The sequence below is a fragment of the Corythoichthys intestinalis genome, chromosome 5 (genome assembly GCF_030265065.1).
Source record: "Corythoichthys intestinalis isolate RoL2023-P3 chromosome 5, ASM3026506v1, whole genome shotgun sequence".
NCBI lineage: Eukaryota > Metazoa > Chordata > Actinopteri > Syngnathiformes > Syngnathidae > Corythoichthys > Corythoichthys intestinalis.
The window spans coordinates 41,854,659-41,873,517 of record NC_080399.1 but is presented as its reverse complement, the minus strand read 5'-3'; the positions used below and the strand labels follow the sequence as shown (position 1 = coordinate 41,873,517).

Below are 18,859 nucleotides of genomic sequence, written 5' to 3'. Positions count from 1 at the left end.
TATGAAAAAAAACGTCTTGCTATGTTGCACAGTTACATGTTATTTTCTTTATGCCCACATGTTGCAACCATACCCTGTGCTTGCTGATGAGGATGTCTCGTGCTATGGTGAAAATAAGTGTGTGGAGGTGACTGGAGTAAAAGGCCAGTGTATAGTCATAGTCGAAGCCGTAGACTTCGATGTCCCGCAGACTCATCTCGTTGTTAGCGAAGATGGTGTCAGGATCAACGGAGGCACTGGAGATGGATGGCATGACATCTGACACAAGACACATGATGATGTTACATTTTTATGAAAACAAGTGCAGAATAAAATACAGCAGGGTTCACTAAATCCGGACCTCGGTGCCACTTTTCCTGTCGTGTTTTCCATGTCTCCCTCCTCCAACACACCTGAATCAAAATAATCAGGCTCATTATCAGGCTTGTGGAGAGGTTGCTGATGACATAATCATTTGATTCAGGTGTGTTAGGGGAGAGAGACGTGGAAAACACGACAGGAAAAGTGGCACCGAGGTCCGGATTTAGTGAACCCTGAAATAAATAAATTATTGCACAATTGCTTTGTGCAAATAAATGACTCCTAGGGAATAGTTCCCTAAACTTTATACTAAAGATACACGATAATATCGGTCGCCGATAATTATCGGCCGATAATGGCAATTATGACGTCACACAGATAATCCAGATAATAAAGAAATTCAACCGATAATGCAATCCGATAATTATATACTTGATTTAGCCTCCAAATGGCTTCAGGACCTCCGGCGAACACCCCGGTTTCTCGAGCGTTCCCCACGGCGTGCGAGCAGAGCCAGGCCCCGAATACGCCACGGCGAACCGGCCAGTGTGGGCGGATTATCCGGTACGAATGTAGCCGCCGAGACAAGACATGATTTTTTTACCAAAATGACCCGAGAGCCAAAGCCCTGGATAAAAAAAATAATGCAATTTATACGACCACCATTCTTCATGAAAAACATGCTAATCACATTTTCACCACGCACATTTGGAAAAGTGATGTCCAATAAGCAAGTTTATCATGACGGCACAGTGTTAGATGATAGTTTAAACATGGAGAAAACAAATTCAGCCAGTCAATAATGCATTCAGTATGTAAAATGATGAGCTGTCAGATGACTCTGTAACGCTGCCTTTATTTTCGGCTTAACAAAACTCAGGGACAAAACAACATGCACGGAGATGCGAGCTCCAACTCCATCCAAATCGTACTGCCGTGTATCAGTTTAGCTGCTGTAAAGCAAATGTCGTGAGTGCCGCAAAAGTAAGCAAAGCGCTGCAGAATGGGTACATGACATCTCACTCTTTTGAGTTAATCATTTTCACAGTGTGCAACAAAGCATATAACATTAGCAATCACTTTTCAAATTAATTTAACTTATTTGTCTGCTCAATTACAGTCACAGTAGATAATCAAAACTTATTGGCACTTATTAACACTTATCAATTTAAATATGCACATTCCTGTTGTAATGAAATAACAATAATATTCTGTAGCCACAAATATTATTCAAAATATTTTCTTCAAGTTTTTTTAGGATTAAGTATAATAATGTATTGCCTAAAATAAGGCTGTTAAGATTATTTTCAGCTAGCTATTTTTCTTCTAAGAAATCTGAGAAAAATACACTTGAAGCGCTGGCAGATAATTTCACTTATTTCCAATAGATTTACACTTAAAACTGACTAGTTTTAAGGAGGTGTGTTTTGCAGTGTATTAATGCAATATATGTTAGGAATGGCTTACTTTTAAAGGCATTTTTGTGCAACTTCGGTATTTACTCTGTAAGAAATTGTTGCCAAAAGTTTACCATTACACAATGTCAGACAATCTGTCATTATTTAGATGTTGGAATTGAAGACTTGATCATATTTTATGTTGAAAAAAAGAGCAATAAATTATATTTTTGCACAGTAATATTTTCTTTTCTGTATACTTTAAAATTTCACATAAATCTTTTAATAGAATTATCGGCTTGACATTATCGGTTATCGGTTGGAACGAGGAGGAAATTATCGGTTATCGGTATCGGCTGAAAAATGCATTATCGTGCATCACTACTTTATACCTGTAAGGGAGTAAACAAACCCATGTGAGATTCTGTAGTATTTTCGTCACACTTAGTAGAGCGTTGAAGGAAATATGAATGCATCGATAATAAACAGAATGAATAAAAGTGTCAAAATAAGCATAGGCTACTATATTTTACAGTGCACCTACCTTGTGTGTGTCTTTTTGTATGGTTGTACACAGACCGCAGGTTCTCTGCGGAGCTACTGCACAGAGAGGATGGGCAGTCGGTCTGAGCCGAGATAGACAGTCGAGAAAGCAGTTCACTCCGTCCACGAGACACTCCGCCGAAATAATGCGAAGCCTTCAAGACGTGCCGACAGAGAAGACTGGCCTTCCCTTGTGTCAGGAGACCCGACAGGGGTGCCGACAAGGGCGCCATTGTTGTTGGTATCAGAATAAGGCAGCCCAGATAAAGTAACTTGGAAACTCGCAAGGGCGAATGACAGTTCAGCCTGCACACCGTCAACCGTAGATATCCCAAATATAAAACTAGATGTCTGATGCGGGCTGTTAACCAATAGGGAAGCACATCGTCACTTGTCGGCCATTTTGTGTCGGAGCCGTTCGCGCAATAATTTATCATTACTGCACTTTGAAATAATCATATTTTGTCAATTTTTAACCAATTTTCAAATGGCGTGGTTTTGCACAAATGTTGGAGATGCAGTAAATTAACCGCATACTTAAAAATAACCATAATGGGTTTTTTGTTTAGTTATTTATAGGGATGTCAAAATTATCACGTTGACTGGCGGTAATTAATTTTTTTTAATTAATCACGTTAAAATATTTGGTGCAATTAACACACATGCCCCGGTCAAACAAATTAAAATGACAGTACAGTGTAATGTCCGCTTGTTACATATTTTTGGTGTTTGGCGCCCTCTGCTGGCGCTTGGGTTCAACTGATTTTATGGGTTAGTACCATGAGTGAGCATGGTGTAATTATTGACATCAACAATAGCGAGCTATTAGTTTATTTTTTGATTGAAATTTTTACAAATTTTAATAAAACGAAAAAATTAAGAAGGGTTTTAATATCAAATTTCTACAACTTGTACTAACATTTATCTATTAAAAACTACAAGTCTTTCTATCCATGGATCACTTTAAGAGAATGTTCATAATGTTAATGCCATCTTGTTGATTTATTGTTATTAACAAACAAATACAGTACTTATGTACCGTATGTTGAATGTATATACCCGTCTTGTGTCTTATCTTTCCATTCCAACAATAATTTACAGAAAAATATGGCATATTTTATAGATGGTTTGAATTGCGATTAATTATGATTAATTAATTTTTAAGCTGTAATTAACTCAATTAAAATTTTTAATCGTTTGACAGCCCTAGTTATTTAACATCCAGTCTGAATCATAACCATAGGCATGTTAAAATCCATATGCAGTAATTTAACCAAATACTTAACCATGAATATAATGGGGTTTTTGTTTATTTATTTAACATCCAGTCTGAATCACACCCATGGGCAGGGTTTGATAAATCGCCTCATTAAGAGTATTTTAGTGGCAAAAGTCCCCCCGACGTAAGATGGCCGCTAGGTACAAATGACATCGACTCCGCCTTTAAACAAGAGCTATGTTCCAATTAGCGTGTTCCTCACTTCCTCTGGTTTTCACCAAAAGAAAACATTACGTTGCGTTTCAAAATAAAAATGCGTTAAGCGTGATCTAAGCAATGTTTGTTTTGTATGGGTTGATTCTTAGATTTACAAACTCCCCACAGAAAGGCCGGACCCAAGATAAATTTGATCACAGAAGTGTGAGGCGGACGTGACGTCTCTCGCTCTCCCTCTCTGGCGTTTCATATTTAATCTAAAATCAAACGGTACGATTCCATATTACGTGTCCTTGTATTTCTTAGACTAAGCAACCAGTATTGTTACATACTGTACATAAACAAGTACTTAACATTCATATGGCGTCGCTTGTTACTTGCGTTGCGCTCATGGGCTCATTGTGATTGTATTGCATCAAATGGTTTTGTAACCCTAACCCTTTACGATGAAACACTTGTTGCATAATTAAAAAATAAACAAAGTTAGACGTAAATTAAGGGGGGATTTTCGGCCAATAGTGGCGAGCCACGATTTTAGGGTATCGACTTATGTTGAACACGCCGATTGGCCCGCGTTCTTGTGTCATCTTTGCTGCGATTGGGCCACAGTAGTGCGTGGTGCGCCACCATTGGTCGAATGCGGCGCATTTAGTTGTGCAGCGTTTCCGAGGGCAGTTCATTGTCAGTACCTAATGAAAAGATAGAGGCGTGTGTCCCTTCATCTTTTGTCTGTACTGAGAGCAGTCCAATCTAATCTTAAAATGAAGCGGACGTGGGTTTTAGGACTTCTCGTCGGGCTGTTAGCCTTTGGTGAGTAAGCTGTAACGCTATGTTCTGTCAAATAAATGTTCACACACCGGGAAATTGCTATGGTTAGCCGTTTAGCTAGCAATGATTGTTATAATGCCTTGACATTTCTTATGCCAAAGGTATAACTTTTTCGAATCCACTTGAAGCGTGTTTATTCCACCACTCGTCATTTCTTGTGCATATATTGATGCAACATCAAGGTTACCTTTGAGTGTATGCATCCGCCTTTCTAGAAGTTTCTGTCGTGAATCTTCATTGAACCTGACTTACTACACTTCCTTTTTCCTCATCACGTACATTTAATAGATTTTTTCTGAATTGATTTCGTCGTCGTTTGGTTGTCACCTATTACGCCTAATCCTGCGCACGAGCATTAGTAATTAGGAAATTCTAAAATGGGTTTGTAGCCAATTGAGATTGTCCTTTTATCTTAGCTGCTGTGAGGGCCGAGGATGAAGTGGACGTGGACGGCACTGTTGATGAGGACCTGGGAAAAAGCAGGGACGGCTCCAAGACTGACGACGAGGTTGTACAAAGGTTTGTGTTGCTTAGAAGAAAAAAACATCTTGGTATACTGTAAAATGACTGTCTATTTGCAAATTTAAATTAAAAAAAAATTACACCATCCCATGAAACTTTTACAAGCGCTTTGGGTAATTTGATAGAAAATTAATCATTTTTGTATAAAGATAATTAATTTGAAGTAGTTCTGATTACCAAATGGTGTGAAATGAGATATCAGGTATGCTTTAAAAATTTGCCAGTTTATTTCTTTGCCAGCGACATCAGTGACCGGCAGAACAATTAAACACTCGTCCACTAGATCAGGGATTACCAACCACCGGTCTGGGGTCTGGTACCAGTCCATGGTGCGTTTGCGTTAACGACCTGTTCCTTTTGACACATATGCCTGTACCCTTCAGATATAACAAAACTGGAAAGGAAGTCGTCACTGAAATCTTTTGGACCTAGCATAAAGCATCTTTTTTTCATATATCTATGTCCGCTCATATGGTCAGTTACATTTTCCCAGCACTTAATGTTCGTTTTTAGTTTTTCGTTATTTTATGTTTACAGTAGGGCTGTCAAACGATTAAAATTTTTAATCGAGTTAATCACCGCTTAAAAGTTAATCGCAATTCAAACAATCTCTAAAATATGGCATATTTTTCTGTAAATTATAGTTGGAATGGAAAGATAAGACGCAAAACGGATATATACATACAACATACTGTACATAAATACTGTATTTGTTTATTATAACAATAAATCCACAAGATGGCATTAACTAGAGGTGTGCAAAATTTCCGATTCTTAGATTATTCGCGATTCGGCCGTGGAAGATTCGAGAACGATTCACAAACATCCAAATTCCGATTATTGAAATATGCCAAGTAAAGCGGAAGTACAACACACTCAGCGCGCCGCGTGGTCTTCGGGACAGAACGGAGCTGGAGTAGCTAAACATTATGCTTCTCATTAACCGGCCCCTCGGGTAATGCCAACGCTCAACTCACGGCTCTAGCTCAACTCATGCCACGAGATAAAAAAACACAACAACATACCTGACTGCTGCCGAAAAGCTGCTACAAGTACAGCTAAGCTACATAATGTTACGGTAGATATCATTTATATAGGACTAGATGGATTATAGACTCGGTAGCGGTAGCAGCACATCTGCAAAAAGCTAGATGCGCGCGTTAGTAAACGACCGCCATCTTAAAGCAGTAAACTTCCCTGCAATGTTGTAGCGAACCTTCCAAGCAAACCTAATTAACTTTTTATCTAAAATACTCCTAAATCGGTAAAATATTGACTTGAATCTATCTTTAAAATAGTTTTAAAACTTTCACATGTCAAAAGTAGACAAAAGGGAAATTGTGGAATAACGGGAGCAATTTTAACAACTTTAACGGTTGATTCACAACATTAAATTAATTGAATGTAGTTTAAAGCTGCTGATACAGAATGGGGACTGGAGTTTTTTTATTTAATGTTATTTTTGTATATTTGTTTAATGCTATATGTTAACTTGATACTGAAATAGTAGTTTGGTTTAGCCTGAGAGTATTTTTGAACAATTTTGGAACTAATGTACAAAACTTTATAAAAAAAAAAAAAATAAAAATAAATTTAATTAAAAAAAAAAAGGAGGGGGGTGCATCAATAATCGTTTTATAATCGAATCGGAGCCTCTGAATCGTAATCGAATCGTTAGGTGCCCAAAGATTCCCAGCTCTAGCATTAACATTCTGTTAAAGGGATCCACGGATAGAAAGACTTGTAGTTCTTAAAAGATGAATGTTATAGTTAGAAGTTATAGTAATTTTATATTAATACCCCTCTGAATGTTTTTGTTTTAATAAAATTTGTAAAATTTTCAAAGGTAGAGTTAATATAATAAGAATAAAAATGACAATAATAAGAATAGAGTGACCAAAGTCTGAGTAAGTTTTATGTGTATTTTGCATAGCTATTTTCATTGGGAATACCAGTTCACTTTGCATTGTTGTTTAACTGTGTGAGAATAGGGCCTCATTACTACAGACTGAAGTACTTTTCTTTTTGTGAACATTTTTTTTTTTTGAGAGATGGAATATTATTTTTGTTGTGCTCTCACTAAATGATACTTAGTTTGTTGTGAAGGAGTTGCCGAAGCTTATGCCAATAAACGGCGCGGTCCAATGAACGCCTGTATCCACTCGCCTTTATAACATCTATGTCTCTGTACATATCTTACCCAAAATACAACAAGAGACACATAATTGCCACTAAAAGAAAGAAAACTTACAGAAATATGTGTGGAGCACAAATAGCACAATGCAACAGCATAAACGTCTCACAACTACTAATTCTCCCACTATTAGAAGGAATAACATTAGTATGGAAGGGCGCTGCCCCCAAGTCGCCGGTGGTATTCTCTTCACTCTCAATGTGCATAAACGGCGTTGTTGTAATGTGTTTGAGGCAACGCGTGAGCGGATCATTCCGTGCATGCTTTAATTGCATCAAATATTTTAACGTGATTAATTTAAAAAATTAATTACCGCCCGTTAACGCGATAAATTTGACAGCCCTAATTTACAGTAATTTTCTGCCACACAATGCCAGTCCGTGAAAAAAAAGGCCCTCTTCACACCGGTCCGCCATGCCAAAAAGGTTTGGGACCACTGCGTTAGATGATAGAAACTAATTAAACTGTGGCTCCACTTTTGTGACGATTGTTTATATATACATAAATATGGTCCAAAAGCCGGTATGATTTCAAATTTGGCTTGCGTTTGATTTTAGGAAAGGTGCAACGTTGCCGACATATATGTTAAAAGTTGGCTCACTTTCTCTGCCGTCAACCCAACAAGTTTAGTCTTAGTTTTAGTCTACTTGTTAGATTACTACCCAAATATACCTTCATCCTTTGTTCGTTTCAAGCCGACTTGTAATTAGTGTGGGTGATCACAAAATTATGTAGCTAGGCGCACAATGGCAAATCCCTGTGGTTGAACTGCACTTAACCTGTAGTTTGATTGGTCTTTGTTTATAGAACAAGGGCAACATGACATTTGCGTACAGTTGTAGCAACCTTTTAAAACAGTGTTGGTGGAGCACTAAGGGAATAACCTTTCTGCATGTTATTTGCGGTGACGTGATCCCTTGCTGATGTGTGATGTGTCACATGTAAGGTTTTTTTGTTTTCCCCTCTGCCTCTCCGCAGGGAGGAGGAAGCCATCCAGCTGGATGGATTGAATGCTGCCCAGATTAAGGAACTCCGGGAAAAGTCTGAGAAGCACGTCTTTCAAGCGGAGGTCAACCGCATGATGAAACTGATCATCAACTCCCTATACAAGAATAAGGAGGTGAGCAAGGCTTGCGTGCACACCCATATGTGGGTTCTGGTTTGTGGCTAAAACATGGAGATTTGGCTTTTCAGATCTTCCTCAGGGAATTGATCTCCAACGCTTCCGACGCCCTGGATAAGATCCGTTTGTTGTCACTCACTAACGATGACGCGCTGGCCACCAACGAAGAGCTGACCATCAAAATTAAAGTATGACAATCCAGACACTATGTGAATCGGTGAAACAAGTGCTAACTTGAGCTTATTCATGTTCTCCAGTCTGACAAGGAGAAAAATATGCTCCACATCACGGACACGGGCATCGGCATGACTAAAGATGAGCTGGTGAGGAACCTCGGCACCATCGCCAAGTCGGGCACCAGCGAGTTCCTCAACAAGATGACAGAGATGCAGTCAGAGGACCAGTCGACTTCGGAGCTGATTGGACAGTTCGGCGTGGGCTTCTACTCTGCCTTCCTGGTAGCTGACAAGGTCATTGTCACCTCGAAGCACAACAACGGCACACAGCACATTTGGGAGTCTGACTCCAACCAGTTCTCGGTCATCGAGGATCCCCGCGGAGACACTCTGGGCCGAGGGACCACCATCACGTAGGTTCAAATGAGCAGTCCAATTTTGATTCTGCAGAAACTTGATTCAATCTCTTCCACAGATTGGTAATGAAGGAGGAGGCCTCAGACTACTTGGAGCTTGAGACCATTAAAAACCTCGTCAAGAAGTACTCGCAGTTCATCAACTTCCCCATTTATGTTTGGGCCAGCAAGGTAATGGGTTTTTGTCTGACATTATAGTATGGGCATCGCACATTTGGGGGGCGGAGGGTGTTTTTTTTCTTGCACCTGTCTGATCTTATGGCAAGACTTATTTGGCAGAAATGCAGAATGGGTCACTTTTAGACACAGAAAAGGGCTCAACAACCTTAATAATAAACTTGATAATCTAAAGTAATATCAAAGGCAATGCTTTAGTAGAATCGAGGGTTTTGTGGTAGATTTGTTCAAACTAGGGGTGCAGCTATCGATTATTTTAGTAGTCGATTAATCGATGAACTAATTAGTTCGAATAATCGAGTAATCGGATAAGGAACATAAAAAAATTAAAATACCTGAGCTGAACCTCAAATGGTCGGTACAAAAAATGAATACCGGTAAATGAGGATCTATATACAACAAAAGGACAATTGGCTAATTTACATAGCAAAAGTCCGCTGGTTTAAAAGCTGTAAAATGCCATCTTCTTTTTACAATGCTCTTAACAAATGGTTCACACACATATTCCCACAAAAAAAGGCTAAATATACTTATAAACTAAATTACGAATGCATAAAAAAAAAAAACTTAAGCTCAAACAAAAACTTATTTTATGTTGGACAGCTGGATTAAGCCATGTGAAATGAGGCACACTAGAGGGCAGTATAGACACCACTCACCAACGTCACACAATGACGTGTCACTGTATCCGGCCACCGTATTGTCCGTCATTGTTTATCCGTATTCTCAATGGTTTCAATTTGTCGTGCAATTTATAGTGCAATTCATGGAAGCCCTGGTGCTTTCAGTCCTAAACTCATTGGATGCGTTGCATAAAAGGCGTTATGTGGAAAAGCTACAGTTTATCCATTCGCCAGATCCATATTTGATGCCTAAATCGATATTTTTCGACCCGCTGTCTTCGCCGTCTCTGCCTGACATCTGCTACCCTGATATCTACAGCTATCTTGTCCACAGAAACTCAGCCTATTCTCACGAAACTTTGGAAAAACTTTAAGAGCGGCACTCTAAGCAACATTACCTCGTGTGACCCTTTACTTTCAATGTTCTAAAATGGCGACAATCAATAAAAAAAAGTTGACTGCGATGGCCGACGCTTCAAGGATAGGTGGATATTGGACTATTTCTTCAATACAATACGCAACAACTGTGTCTGCCTCATTTGCAAAGAGACAGTCGCTGTTCTCAAAGACGCTGACATGTACGACAACATTACAAGGAAGATACGCAGCGAGAAATTATAGCAACTTGAAGCTAGTTTAATTTCACAGCAGCAGTATTTCGCAAGAGCCCGAGTGTCGAAAGAGAACGCCATAAAGGCGAGATTGTTGAAATTATGAATTTAAAAAATAATAATAAAGCAAATGTGACACACAGAAGGGCTTGCTAAAAATTGTTTAGATATATTGTTCTACGTAAATCAGCCAAGGTAGACCCCCACATTTTTACCACACCAAATCTGGCCCCCTTTGCAAAAAGTTTGGACATCCCTGTTTAACTGATGATCCGTAGACGAGGCCAGCTTCTTTCACTTGGTACCAGCTAAATATTATTCAAAAAGTAATGATGGCGGAAGAAATAAACATCTTGAATTTGAAACTGTATATTGTCGGCGATTAGCCTCGCAATGATCTTCACAGCGCTTCACGATGCTAGGCTCCCCCAAAGCTGCTCTTCACATTCGGCGAGTCTTGGCAAACGATCTCTCGCCGCTCGTCATCAAAGCGTCCCATACAACTCGGATGGCCAATTTAATTTCTTCTAGCATTTTCCATGATGCAAGTCTGCCAATTCTACTCATGCACAAAGACGAGGGTTCGCCACCTGTATTCATTCACAATGTACAAAGTTAAACAACCGGTAGTAGTGCAAACTAGCGTTTTCCTCGACACATATATTCCACGTGTCTCACTCCCACATTCCATGCTCGAGCGCCCCTGGCGGCCGTCAGAAAAATACACAAATTGGCCGCATCATTGCACATGCCGCAGGACCCAAAATGAGAGAAAAAAGTAGCGGCTTGTAGTCCGGAAATTACGGTACATAGTCTGTGGTGATCGTTTGGTGCCCAGTTTTTTCGTCGAATTGCAGCAGTCCATCTCGCTCTCCTCTCCAGGTCTCTCGGAATACGGTAGAACTTTAAGTCTCTCCGTCTATCTTCTCTGTTACTGCAACCAACCGCCACACACGTCTTCACCATTTTGATTATTAATGTTAACGAGCAGAAAAACACACCATAATAGGAGGAATTTACGTAGCGGTAATGCATAACCACGACAAGCTGACGGACAGTATGGCGCAGAGGCGTGGTTGTGATGTCATGTGAGTAGGGTCTATATCCACGCAAATCAATAAAGCTAAATGCAAACACTTTCAAAACAAACCATTACAACGCCACTTTAATTAAACGAATACTCGGAGCAGCAAAATTTAATTCGATTCTTCTTTTCTCATCGAATACTCGAGTTAATTGATTAATTGTTGCAGCACTAGTTCAAACTAGTGTTGCACCGATACCATTTTTTGTGCCCGATACCGATAGATACCTGGCTGTGCAGTATCAGCCGATACCATTCCGATACCACTCTGTTAGCAAAAAAAAAAAAAACATACATATATATATATATATATATATATATACAGGGGTGCACATAAATATGCGTACTGGACGTATACAAATGCGCTGGCCCTCAACGGTTTCCATACGCTTTTGCGTACCGATGGCTGACCACTGTATTTGCGGCGGACACGAGATAATCACTTCTCAAAATGCAGACGACAGAGATGTCACCGGAGCTACCGAAAAAAGGACTTTTGCTGAAAAGTGGCTGCAGGAGGTACCATAGCTAGAAGCAAATGATGCTCGCACGGATATGTGGTACAAAATTTGCCGTGAGAATCGCTGATAACGGCAGCGCATTTTATGTTGGGTCCAAGAATTTCAGCCATCCAAACTTTGAAATGCACGAAAAAAACAGAGCATGTGGCAATTAAGCAAACTATCGATGTCAGGCAAGCACCCCAGTCGCCCTATGGACAAGTGGCGGAATAAAGTTAATGAAGAGCAGCGCCATGCACTGACAAACGTGTTTTTGCTCGCATTTCACAAAGCTAAACATGCACGTTCAGTGAGCTCTTATGAGGAGGAGGACATCCCACTTTTACAAAGGCTTGGAGTTAATGTGGGAGCCGCATAATGCCCTTTATTTTGAATTAGTACTGCTTTTATGTTTATTTCTTTACATTTCACTTCAAAGTAATGGCAATTTTGTTGTGCCAGTTGATGTTAATAAGGCATTAATTGTTAATATAATTAATAAAAGGCATTTGGCTCTAACTAAAGCTTGTCATAATTTTATCGCATCAGGCGGGTCGGCTCTCAAGCTCAATGAGGACCAATTCACATCTCCAGGTCCTCCTCTGAGAACCTGGGCAAAAAAATATGTGCACCCCTGTGTGTATATATATATATATATATTTTTTTTTTTTTTTTTTTTTTATAAATTTATTAGGATCATGGAAGCTTCCACTTGGGGAAAATATATACAATCAGTATATCGTGTATAATGTATATACATAATAAAAATATACAGTACTGTGCAAAAGTTTTAGGCAGGTGTCCTGCCTAAAACTTTTTCACAGTACTGTATATGTATATGTGTATATGTACGTATAAGGGATGCAACGATACAGTTAAGTCATGGTTCGGTACGATTTTCGATACAATTCAATACATTTAATGCTCTGAAACAGAAAATACAACTGTTATTATTATTATTATTTTTTTTTTAATTTGCTAACATGCAAAAATAACATCATATAAACAAGCATTTTAGTGCATAATATTTATGTGCTTACTTCTTACTGATCTGAAGAAATTTTGTATATAAAAGCTGAGAACAACCTTTACTGTTTGTAAAGTGGGGCACACTGTTGATTGCTGCAGCTCTCTTAGCAGCTATATTTACCATACAAGCAAAACATCCTATTTGTGGTCCGAGTCCATCTGTAACATGTACTGAATTAACAGTATTTGCAGCATTATCTATAGTCACTGGTATGGATTGATTTCGCCTGCTTAACTTCCATTCAGTCATGGTGGTTTCTAATTCATCAATGTACTAATATGGACTACGCGTCGCTCTGGGCTCACGCAGCGAATGGCATGGGATCTAATGTAGCACATCTAGGTTGCTATTTGATGATATCTAGTGTGTGCGCGCGGGAGTTGGCATGGGATCTAACATAGGACATCTAGGTTGCTATTTGACGATATCTAGTGTGCGCGCTGCGCCACTTGAGTGTTGTCTGGCCACAGAAGTCACTTCTGCTCATTACTGCGCAACACATATGACAATCGACTTTCATAAACAGGACGAGTTTGAAGTACGGCGCTCTTAATTTGCCACTCATTGTTCATCATGAAACCATGAGTTTGCTTAGTCTCCCACGGTTTTAACCTTTCTGATCCCATCGGCGCTATAATAGCAGGCGTTAGCTTACGTATGCTAATCGTTTATGAATGCCATGTTAGATGACCAGCGTATGCGTTGTAGTCTATCTACATCCTTAAAACTGAAGACGAAGGTGTTAATTTCGTTTGGTAATTTTGAGACAAAGACATACAGATGTCATGCATTTGGAATTGGGAAGTTAGCTCACGTGGGGAGGACAGTACATTTGCGTTCACGTGATGCCAGTAGATGGTATCGGCGCCCTAAATGTTGGTACTCGTCGATACCGATACTACCAATTCGGGCCGGATCGGCGCCCCCTGCCGATACTGGTATTGGTATCGGTGCAACTTTAGTTCAAACTAGAGCCTAGTTCGGGCCTAAAAAATCCAGCCCGACCCGACACGGCCCGCTGGTATTGAGGCCCGACCCGGCCCGAGCTCGATCACTTAACTAGATTTGCAGGCCCGAGCCCGAAAAACCCGATTTTTTTGTTTTTTTTTTGTTTTTGTTTTGAGTGACGCGGAAAAAACGCAGCAGCAGCAATTTATTTTCATTTCTTCGAGTTGGCAGAAAAAAACGCAAGTTTTCTTAATGTTTAAATAATCTACATATTTTTTTGAGAATTATCAAAGCATTCACACAACGAAATAACGCTGGGAAAGTTTGTTAAACATATTTCTGAGTGTGTGGGATATTGTTCTCACATGGACGCGCCTCTCTGACAAGGAGAGGGAACAGGAGAGGGCGGCGCCTCGGCCGTGCAGCGGGAGGACAAGAAGAAAAAGCGGCCGGCGCCACGGCGTTCGTGCACACGCACAAGCAAAAGCGCAATACAGAGAGCATGCTCTCCATTTTTTTTTTTTTTTTTTTTTTTTTTTTTTTTAAATAATTTATTAGTCCGGCATGGCGGCCCGACCCGACCTGACCCGAACGTGAATGCTAAAATTGTGGGTCCGACCCAAATGTCGGGTCGGGTCGCGTTCGGGTTCGGGCACAAAATCTAACCTCTAGTTCAAACTGTTGTAAAACTGAAATTTATTGTTGCGCCTGTTAGACTGAGACTGTGGAGGAACCCATTGATGATACTGAGGCAACAGAGGAACCAGAGAAGGAAGCTTCTGAAGATGAGGCTGAAGTTGAGGAAGAGGAGGAAGAAAAAGACAAACCCAAGACTAAAAAAGTAAATTTTACACTAGTCGCTGTAACAAATGTTGGTTTAAAAGATTTGACAAAATTTGTTTTTTTAAATTTCCCCTCACCTGGCAATCAGGTTGAGAAGACTGTGTGGGACTGGGAGCTGATGAATGACATCAAGCCCATCTGGCAGAGACCAGCAAAGGAGGTTGAGGATGATGAGTACCATGCTTTCTACAAGACCTTTTCCAAGGTGAGTCAAACAGGTCAATCCCTAAGTAACGGAGGATACAGCGGATGCTTGCCTGTATATTGTTAAAATAGCTTAAAAAATGATTTTATCAAAGGGCACTACTTACTTGCAAAGCTTTATGCTAGTGTATCGTAATGTGAAAGTGGTTCCGTGTTTGAAGTTACGGCTCTCCCAACAGGACAGTGACAATCCTCTGGCTCACATCCATTTCACGGCTGAGGGAGAGGTAACCTTCAAGTCCATCCTGTTTGTGCCCACCGCTGCTCCCCGTGGCCTCTTTGATGAATATGGCTCAAAGAAGAACGACTACATCAAGGTAAGACTAAATGAAATGGTAGAAGTATAACATCACAATCATGGCTGAAATCATTGCAATTTTTTGTATTTGATTGTATCATTGTTTGAATGGGAAAAAAAGACGTTAATCATTCAAAGGGTAGAAACCATATGAGATTGTCAAGCTTCATTCTGAAAAAACTTTTTTCCACTACATTTTGTCTGAAATGTTGGCTTTTCACAGCTTTTTGTTAGGAGGGTTTTCATCACGGACGACTTCAACGACATGATGCCTAAATATCTCAACTTTGTCAAGGGAGTGGTGAGTTATCATTTTGACTATGCTGTAATGTTTTCACCTATTTTCAATGCATTATTTTTGCGCTCCTCAAATCAGGTTGATTCTGATGACCTTCCGCTTAACGTGTCCCGAGAAACTCTTCAGCAGCACAAGCTTCTCAAGGTGAATACATAAAAAATGCATGCATTTCCAAATGAACACCCCTCCGCTTGTTTGTGGGTCAGTTGCAAAATTTTGGGATGCTTGCTAATTTTTCTTCCCCCTCCAATCAGGTGATCCGTAAGAAGCTGGTGCGCAAAACTCTCGACATGATCAAGAAGATAGCGGAGGAGCAGTACAACGATAAGTTCTGGAAGGAGTTCGGCACAAACATTAAGCTGGGAGTCATCGAGGACCACTCCAACCGAACGCGGCTTGCCAAGCTGCTGCGCTTTAGCACATCCAATAGCGAGACTGTTCTGTCAAGCCTCGAGCAGTATGTGGAGCGCATGAAGGAGAAGCAGGACAAGATTTACTTCATGGCTGGCACAAACAGGAAGGAGGTACAGAGGGAGAAAGCATAATTAATACCCAGAGCAAAATGGCCACGTCCTGCTAAAACTGCAAGATTAGACACAACTGTCTCCTTCCAGGCTGAGGCCTCCCCATTTGTGGAGAGGCTGCTGAAGAAGGGCTACGAGGTGATCTACCTGACAGAGCCCGTGGACGAGTACTGCATCCAGGCCCTGCCAGAGTTTGACGGCAAGCGTTTCCAGAACGTGGCCAAGGAGGGCATCAAGTTTGACGAGAGCGAAAAGGCCAAGGAGAAGCGTGAGGCGCTGGAGAAGGAGTACGAGCCACTCACCACTTGGCTCAAGGATAAGGCCCTCAAGGACAAGGTCAGCTGAAGAAAAAAATATTACACATTTTAATGTGACCAAACGCATCACACATACGTAAACATGTTTCAGGTGAGGTTAAAATATTGCTTATTGAAGCATTTTAAAGTTAATATGTGTGTCTAAATTTGTTCAACACGGTAGTATTTTATGTCCAATGACATTGCTAATTTTTAAAAATGTACTCACGTTAATTTTTTTTTTTCATTTAATGTAATTCACCAATTCAATAAAATGGTTAAATCTGAATATTTTAAGACCTTAACAATTGAGTCGGTCATCTTCCAAACCGCTTATCCTCATGTGGGTCGCCGGGGTGCTGGATCTCGGCTAACTACGGGCAATAGGTGGGGTACACCCTGAGTCGGTGACATGAACAATTCTTAAATATGTAAAATTATTTTACTAAAAAATCTTGATATAACTAAAGGTTAAGTATGCATTTTTCCAAAATATATTTAATGAAAACATAAATGTCATTTGTATTGTACTTAAATTTGCAATGAACCTGACTGATACATTAATGTTAAATGCACTTTTTGCGTATACTTTTATAAATTCAATTTTATCTTTTTACTGGTTTATTTTGATACCTTATCAATTCAAAATGTTTTCTGTTATTGTGTATATCTGCAGATTGAGAAGGCAATCTTGTCTCAGCGGCTGACAAACTCTCCGTGTGCGCTGGTTGCCAGTCAGTACGGCTGGTCAGGGAATATGGAGAGGATCATGAAGGCACAGGCGTATCAGACCGGAAAAGATATTTCAACAAAGTGAGTTTGTAATAACTTTAATGGTCAAATACACAAGAGAAAGTGGCCTAACCGATGCAAAACTTTGCAGTTACTACGCCAGCCAGAAGAAGACATTAGAAATCAACCCCAAGCATCCCCTCATCAAGCAGATGCTCAAACGTGTCAATGTAAGTGCATCTCAAGCCTATAAAAGAATGACTCTGCGAGTGACTGAGATTGAAGTCGTAATCATCTATACATTTTTTTTTATCTCATTTTCGTAATTATGCACGATTTTGAAAGTTCCTTTAATATCCTTCCTTGGGTCAGAAATAATACAACTGGATTCACATAATGACCTTGGTCTCAAAAATTATTTTTATATCCTCATGTTCAAAGTTTAATCTGAAAATTATACTGCGCCCTGAAATTTAATATAACCTTATTCATTTCTGTCAATGTAGGACGACGCCGAGGACCAGACTGCGTCAGATCTGGCAACCGTACTTTTTGAGACGGCCACTTTGCGGTCAGGCTATCAGTTGGCTGACACAAAGGCTTATGGCGACAGGATAGAACGGATGCTGAGACTCAGCATGAACATACCTCTGGAAGAGCAGGTCAGATATAAGATGTCTGATAAAAGCATGTAACGTCAACAAAATGGGCTTTCTTATATAAAATATCTTCACTTATTTGTGATTTCAGGTAGAAGAGGACCCTGAGGAAGAACCTGAAGAGGAGACGGCGGAAGACTCCGACGAAGCTGAAGAGAAGGCAGATGAGGACATCGTGGACGAAGATGATGAAGCTGTAAGAGCACACCACATTGGAGCAAGAGGTCTAATTTTTGTTTTCACTGACATTTCCCCAATATTTCCGCACAGGTTGCTACAGAAAAAGATGAACTGTGAGAGGCCAAATGAAGAGCAATTGGAACAACAGTGGGAAAACTGCAAATAGCGCCTCCCCTGTGGTTCACGTTGTCAATGGTTGGTCAGGGGTTTTTTTATGGAGCGCTTTGGTTTTGTTTGTGTTTTTTTACATTCCTCATGCCTGTAAATTTGTTAATATTTAACTGACCTGTTGATGGAAAAATCCTGTTTCTTGATTGAATAAATGTTTCCAGGGAAAAGGTTCTCATTGCGTTGATTTTGAGGCTATAGTTCTACCATTGATCCTTATAATGAATCCTTTCATGTTAATTTTCCTTAGTTATGTAATGCAAAACATGCACATTACATGTCACATTACACAAAGATTTGACTGAAAATTTAGATTCCGCCTGTGTGCAGTACAGTACAAATTCAGCTGTTGTGTGACCGGCTCAGTGGTTTTGTCAGAGCATTGCGGTGTAAAAGGAAAATAAGAAACCACATCTTTAAGTCCAAGGTCATACCAGATGGGTCAGGAATAAAGTTGTGGAAAAATTTAAAGTTGGGTTTGGCCATTAAGAGTTCCCAAGCTTTTAGCATCTCATGGAGCACTGTTCAGCCCATTATTCGGAAACTGAAAATGTAAAGGACATGGTCATCCACCTAACTTCACAGTCTGAACAAGGAGAGCAGTGATCAGATGCTGGCAAAGAAGTCAATGATGAATCTGGATGAACTGCAGAGCTCTACAGCTCAGGTGGGGGAATCTGCCCTGAGGACAACCATTAGTCATGCACTGCACAAATCCTGTCTATAGGGAAGAGTACTTATTTGTAAAAT

General features: G+C 40.0%; 2 protein-coding genes across 2 annotated transcripts in view; one reads left to right on the top strand and one right to left on the bottom strand.

Moving 5' to 3' along the window:
- The window catches only part of nt5dc3 (5'-nucleotidase domain containing 3), a 30,522-nt gene extending 27,886 nt beyond the window's left edge, over nt 1-2,636 (bottom strand). The window contains exons 1-2 of the mRNA XM_057837399.1: nt 2,242-2,636; nt 74-258 (exon numbers count right to left, since the gene is read on the bottom strand). Coding sequence (XP_057693382.1) covers nt 74-258; nt 2,242-2,473 — 417 coding nt within the window. The 5' untranslated portion in view covers nt 2,474-2,636. The remainder of the gene's footprint in view (nt 1-73; nt 259-2,241) is intronic.
- A 1,681-nt stretch (nt 2,637-4,317) lies between these two features.
- The window catches only part of hsp90b1 (heat shock protein 90, beta (grp94), member 1), a 34,375-nt gene continuing 19,833 nt past the window's right edge, over nt 4,318-18,859 (top strand). Inside the window, exons 1-19 of the mRNA XM_057837513.1 lie at nt 4,318-4,485; nt 4,920-5,022; nt 8,198-8,339; nt 8,414-8,530; nt 8,600-8,931; nt 8,994-9,105; nt 14,623-14,748; nt 14,839-14,955; nt 15,134-15,271; nt 15,476-15,553; nt 15,629-15,694; nt 15,805-16,074; nt 16,165-16,410; nt 17,047-17,183; nt 17,254-17,332; nt 17,609-17,764; nt 17,853-17,957; nt 18,032-18,054; nt 18,695-18,776. Coding sequence (XP_057693496.1) covers nt 4,437-4,485; nt 4,920-5,022; nt 8,198-8,339; nt 8,414-8,530; nt 8,600-8,931; nt 8,994-9,105; nt 14,623-14,748; nt 14,839-14,955; nt 15,134-15,271; nt 15,476-15,553; nt 15,629-15,694; nt 15,805-16,074; nt 16,165-16,410; nt 17,047-17,183; nt 17,254-17,332; nt 17,609-17,764; nt 17,853-17,957; nt 18,032-18,054; nt 18,695-18,776 — 2,478 coding nt within the window. The 5' untranslated portion in view covers nt 4,318-4,436. The remainder of the gene's footprint in view (nt 4,486-4,919; nt 5,023-8,197; nt 8,340-8,413; nt 8,531-8,599; nt 8,932-8,993; nt 9,106-14,622; nt 14,749-14,838; nt 14,956-15,133; nt 15,272-15,475; nt 15,554-15,628; nt 15,695-15,804; nt 16,075-16,164; nt 16,411-17,046; nt 17,184-17,253; nt 17,333-17,608; nt 17,765-17,852; nt 17,958-18,031; nt 18,055-18,694; nt 18,777-18,859) is intronic.